Genomic DNA, 6,557 nt, shown 5'->3' on the forward strand with positions numbered 1-6,557 from the left:
GGACTTTTTGGAATTGTTGTATTTTGGTTTTGGATGAATACAATTCGATTTAAACTTGCTTTTACTTTCTATATAAGGATTTTTAAATTCCAAAATTATAGATACAATTAAATGGCCAACTCCAAAATTTTTAAATTTCAAATTATATATGGATTAAATATGGGCTAAATTTGGCTATACTTTTATGTTTTTTTACTTTGTATATAAGGATTTTTAAATTCCAAACTTATGGATAAGAATATGGCTATACTTTTATGTTTTTTGCTTTCTATATAAGGATTTTTATATTTCAAAATTATAGACATGATTAAATGGGCCAACTCAAAAAATTTTAAATTTCAAATTTTATAGTTATACTTTATGTTTTTTTTACTTTCTATATAAGGATTTTTAAATTCCAAAATTATAAATACAATTAAATGGGCCAACTCAAATTATTGTAAATTCTTTGCCACATTTAAATGAGTAGATGCCATATGTATTTATGAATGTGGACCTCATAACTTTGTGTTTAGAAGTAAGAAAAAGAGGTGAGAAATGGATTATGTATTGTATTGCTCTAAAAGAAAAATATCATATATAATCCCTTATCTTACATTTTTTTCTCACTCCAAGACACAAGTGAGTGTAGTCCATATGCATTTACGAATGTGCCTCATTATTTTGTGTTCATGAGTGAAAAATTGTGTTAAGAAATGAGGTTAAGTATAACATTGCTTTAAAAGAAAAATGCTTCATATAATTCAATTTCTTACTTTATTTTCTCAATCCAAGAGATAAGTGAGTTTATATGCATTGATTAATGTGATCCTCATTGCTTTGTATCTAAGGGTGAGAAAAAAAATATAAGAAATAGGATTATGTATAGCATTGCCCAAAATAGAAGAAAAATCAAGTTGGATTCAACCTAGATTATTCTGGGTGTATAAATGAGTGAAGGGAAGCAACAATAAGAAACATAAAAAATATAATTCTTACATTACTAGAGAGATACAATATGAAGTCATTCATTCCCTTGATCATCTTAGCATTTCACTTGCTTTGCTCAACCACCATGGGTGGTGATGCTCTTTTTCCAACATATGAGGTTCATATCATCAACGATCTTCCAACCAACTCTCATTTCTTTTTGCTAGTTCGTTGCCAATCAAAAGACGATGATTTCGGAATGCATAAGCTTGAAAGTGGTGAAGAATTCTACTGGAGATTCAAACCCAACATTATAAAAACCACTCTCTTCTTCTGCCATTTTTATTGGGATACCAAAGATGCAATTTTTAATGTTTACGATAGGAAACTAGATGATGATTATTGCTACAAGTTTAATACATGTTACTGGAGTGTTAGAGATGATGGCTTTTATTTCAGCGGTGATAATACGGCTCAGGCAACATGGTCGAAATTCAATGATTGGACTCCTTAATTGTTATGCATGATGTAAGAGGTTATGCATTTGCCATCATCTTGTATTTGGATTATCAATAACTTATATGCAAACATATATTCAAGTCACACACAGTCATTCATAGTAGTAGAGAATGGTTTTGTGAGTGCCTTTTAAAGTTAAATTTCGACTTTGAATCTAGCCATTATATCCTATCTTAATGCATCTTATTTATCCTCTTGTGCTTTTAGTACGATTTTTAATAAGACTGTTAATATATGTAGAATTATTCAAAATTTAATGAAATAATTTTTCTTGAGCCTATTATGTGGCTTGTGGTGTGTCCAAGCCCATTAGTACGTGTGGTATTGGGCCCAAAACATTGGCCTAGCATAGTATGCCTAGATTCGTTTCATGCTAGGCCTGACTCTAAATGAGTCGTGTTGCTCTGACTCATTTAATTAACACCTCTACGTAGGACAACATAATACATTGTTAGGGGAAAAAAAGAAAGAAAAAGAAATGTGATTTATAGACATAAAATTCATATAAAAAACATATTTAGAATGATTTGTCAATCGCATTTCTAAAATTATAATGATAATAATAGGTGTTTTCATTGAAAATGAAAAAACCACAAAGTATCAACTCATTTTGCCCGTAATTTCTATATCAAAATTTTATTTGTATGTCAACTACTAAAAAGAAAGAAAAGACATACCATGTATTAAATGAGACTTGCCTAGCAACATCTTTATGGAATATATTAGGAAAAAATCTAAAAATAAAAATTACAAATCCGTCAGGTCTAGACCACAACCTTACGAATTGATTTGGTTTGATTTTCTCAATAAATGGTTCTTGATTATTAAAATAAGTAAATCGTACCAGACAGTTCAGTTTGTGATTTTATAATAAAAAATGGTTGAGAGTACTAAAAGTGGTGCTCTAATAGCACCACTAATGATGGCCACTACCTATGCTTTTTTTTTTTTTTGACATTCCCAATGTATTAGTGCTATTAGTGGTCTTTTTTTTAGTGGTATGAATCATTGTTGTTTTATAATTATGGTCTTGATTTGAAATGGAATTGATTTGTTTAAATACACACACATGTATAAATATGTATATAATTTGTTATTTATCTGAAACACTCATAAATTGGATTTTTTAAATTATTTTTTCCGAATCATATCTTTTACCTTTTTTCCTAATTCTATGACACAAGTGAGTGGATTTGGTATGCATTTATGATTGTGGGCTCATTGTTTTGTGCCTAAAGTTGAGAAGAAAAAAATAAGAAATGAGATTATGTATAACATTGCTCATTTATTATTCTATTTAGGTAAATTCAATTGTCTTCACTTGCCAAAAATATTAAAAAGAAAAATTCAATTACATTCAGCCTATATATTTTCTGTGTATTTCATTACGCGCAGATCTGCAATGAACAGGTCATTTCGTTTTGTGTTACAAAAAAAAGCAACATCAAATTCAACTCCCCATTTAAATCTTCCATCTCATAGCAGGATTTGAACGACGAATAGAGCAAATGAATGGGAGATACTCAGTTGGAATTAATGAAGGTTGGTTTAGGAATGCTTGCCGCTTTGGCTTGTTGTAAAGTTGCTTGGCTTTGTCTAAGGCGGTTTGATTGTTTGGATTGGATATAAAGATTTTAAGAAGATATGTAATACTTAAAGATAAAGATGAGATATAATATATTATAAGATATGAGATGAATTATATATACTGTACAGTCACTTATACTATATTTGGTTAAGATAGGATATAAGAAGGGGTAAGAAGGAAGTGATTATTTTTAACTTTTAGATGAAATATGAGTTATATCCTGTAACGCCCTCAAAATAACAACATTAAACCCATCAACAAAGATATGCATTGTTATGTAAAAGTTTCACATTCTTCCATTTATCTAAGTTTCATTACAAAAAGTATTACATGTTAACAACAAAAGCAAATGCCCTATGGGCTTACAGCTTTCCAAGTTAACACTTGGTTACAACAAAAGAGTACTAACTCATACACGTTAAGCCCTTGGCCTGAATTTACATGTAATACATCAAAAGTAAAACGACAAAAAGTATGTCCGCCTCTAGCCTCCCAAGCTATGTCATTGGAGGTGGCATGCTACCTGTACTTGAAAATGATATTCCCATATAGGGTGAGCCACAGCCCAGTAGAAATACACTAAACCAACCATGAACAATGACTAAAACATTAGCAATTGATAGATGGCCAACACTGATACACTCACATAAATCACATATTTATGTCATACGACTTATGAGTCCAAGTTACTTTCCATTTTCCCTTTTTCAACAGATAAGCATGTTAGCACTATCATTATTTCAACAGATATGTATAACAACAATATCCTACATTCACAGATAAGCATATAAGCTATATCCACATTCTCAACAGATATGTATACAACAATATCCCACATTCACAGATAAGCATATAAGCTGTATCCACATTTCACAAAGATAAGCATATGAGCTCTATCTTCACTTCTCTAGACAAGCATATGAGTTGTATCTACGGAGTTCATCCCCTATCTTCTCCCAACACTATCCGGTTTAGAGGTACATCCCCCATCTCCTCCTCTACACATAGCGTATACAAACACATTGGTTCTATATACAATCACTCAATACATACAGTTAATGTATTCAATCAACCGTCAAATTCCATGACACATTCCATTGATTAGTTTCTGTTTGCCTAATCATCATGCATTGTCTACAACAATCACGACTATCCTCCACCGATAGCCCAAAGCAGTTATTTCTAAACAGAAAATAAATGCACAAATGGATATTCAATCAACATTTCAATTCGGTGTGTGATAAACAATTCAACTACACCTTTTTACCCCATACACTTCCAGTCTCAACAATCCCATTTCATTTCCTCATTCCTCACAATTAATTATCCCAATTAATCAATCAATGTAATTAGGTCAATTCCCATAATTAACATTACAACCCTTAGGTTCCATTTTCATCAATGATTCAACATTTATCCCATTTCTCTATGCCAAACATACATCTAGGTTTATTATGAATAAAACCCCAACTTTTGTAAAATAGCACAAAAGCCCCAAACTTTCATCAAATTACCAAACCAACCCCAACATCTCAAAATACCAAAATTTAAAGACAAAATGCATAGAGAGGAGTAGGATATCCCTACCTCAAATTCGGAGCTCCAAAGAAGAAGATGACAAAACCCAACGTGCTCCAAAACCCGAAATTTTCAAATTAAAGAATAGCCCTCGACGATCAACAACTTTTTTGCAAAGGCCAAAGATGAGCAAATCACTCCTACTAGATCAAAACCTAGAGAGAAGGTTGAGTTCTAGAGTGAGAGGCTCAACAATGGTGTTTTTGGAAAAGTAGGAGAGAGAGGAAAAAGTGAAAAAGTGATTTGAAAAGTCAAAACACGGAACTTAAACCCAGTCGACCCGCTCGAGCGTCAAAAATCCCGCTCGAGCGTCACTCACAGACTCCCGCTCGAGCGCCAACAATCCCGCTCGAGCGGCGGATGCACACTCCCAGAACTTTTTACAGAACCAGGTCTCCGCTCGAGCTTCCAACTCCCCGCTCGAGCGGCACTCACACAACCCCGCTCGAGCGGCCAACTCCACGCTCGAGCGTCCAACGCTGCACAGGAAATACTAGATGGGTGCAATTCCCGCTCGAGCGCCAAAACCCCCGCTCGAGCGGACAGGTAAAAATCTGGGCAACTAGTTTTGGTTTCTAAACTCAACCAACTTGTAACAAACCTGCCCAACACATCCTATAACTCAAATGCGAAGTAAAAAGGATGCAAACAAGATAATAAACAACTACCAACATCCATGGACACATGTCCGGATCACTGTACAACAAGGGTAAACCCGGGATCGCTATAACCTCCCCCCCCTTAAAGAATTTCGTCCCCGAAATTAAGCACAAGTTTTCAAAAACAAGTTTTTCTCCATTTTAAACAATGTTACATTTTAACATTCAACAATTCGACGCATTACCGGTCATCCCATCCCTTTAACAAGAGACCTTTCACAATATGTAAACAACATATGTACTTTCAACATGCATCAACATTACGCATTTCCTTTCCAATTTCAACAATATATTCAACATATATAGTGTTACATTCAACTTCCAAATGAGGCAAGTTCCAAAACATACTTCCAATAAACCAAAACATTTTCAATGTTTCACAACTTAAGACATATATAAAAGCTCTTAAGTTCAACAATAGTTCAAAATTTAAATACAAGATTACATATCAACAAACAAGTCTGGATATTTCTCACGGACTTCCAACTCACGTTCCCAAGTGGCTTCCTCCACTCCGTGATGTTTCCACAAGACTTTCACCAAAGGAATGGTCTTGCCACGCAGGACCTGATCTCGCCTATCCAAGACCCGAACCGGTCTCTCCTCATACGAGGCATCCTCATCTACCTCTAAATCGGTCCAATCCAACACATGTGATGGATCTGGCTCATACTTCCGAAGCATACTCACATGAAACACGTCATGCACTCCGGACAACTGCGGCGGTAAGGCTAACCGATAAGCAACCTCGCCAATCCTCTCAAGGATCTCAAAAGGACCAATAAACCGAGGGGATAACTTCCCACTCTTCCCAAACCTCATCAAGCCTCGCCAAGGTGATATCTTCAGAAAGACATGATCACCTACCTCAAACGCCAAAGGTCTCCTCCTACGGTCGGCATAACTCTTTTGTCGACTCTGGGCTGTAACAAGCCTCCTACGGATAAGCTCAACTTTCTCCGTCGTCTCCCTAACCAACTCCAGACCCAACAAAGGTGCATCACCCACCTCGGCCCAACAAACTGGAGACCTACACGGTCGGCCATACAAGGCCTCAAACGGTGCCATACCGATGCTAGACTGAAAACTGTTGTTGTAGGCAAATTCTACCAAAGGTAAGTGCCTCTCCCACGTCCCACTGAAGTCCAGGACACAACCCCGAAGCATATCCTCGAGGATCTGAATAGTACGCTCAGACTGCCCGTCAGTCTGAGGATGATAACCCATACTAAAGGTCAACTTAGTGCCCAAGGCACTCTGCAAACTCTGCCACAACCTAGCAGTAAAACGAGGATCTCTATCTG

The 6,557-nt window shown here is 35.4% G+C and overlaps 1 protein-coding gene across 1 annotated transcript; it reads left to right on the forward strand.

The window, feature by feature from the left end:
- The first annotated feature begins 1,054 nt into the window (after window positions 1-1,054).
- Window positions 1,055-1,423, forward strand: LOC145793777 (S-protein homolog 5-like). The gene has a single exon (XM_082876650.1). It carries the CDS (start codon window positions 1,055-1,057, stop codon window positions 1,421-1,423), a length of 369 nt encoding a protein of 122 aa, XP_082732776.1.
- The last annotated feature ends 5,134 nt before the right edge of the window (window positions 1,424-6,557 follow it).

Source organism: Camellia sinensis, chromosome 6, assembly GCF_055761805.1.
Source record: "Camellia sinensis isolate YWXY chromosome 6, ASM5576180v1, whole genome shotgun sequence".
NCBI lineage: Eukaryota > Viridiplantae > Streptophyta > Magnoliopsida > Ericales > Theaceae > Camellia > Camellia sinensis.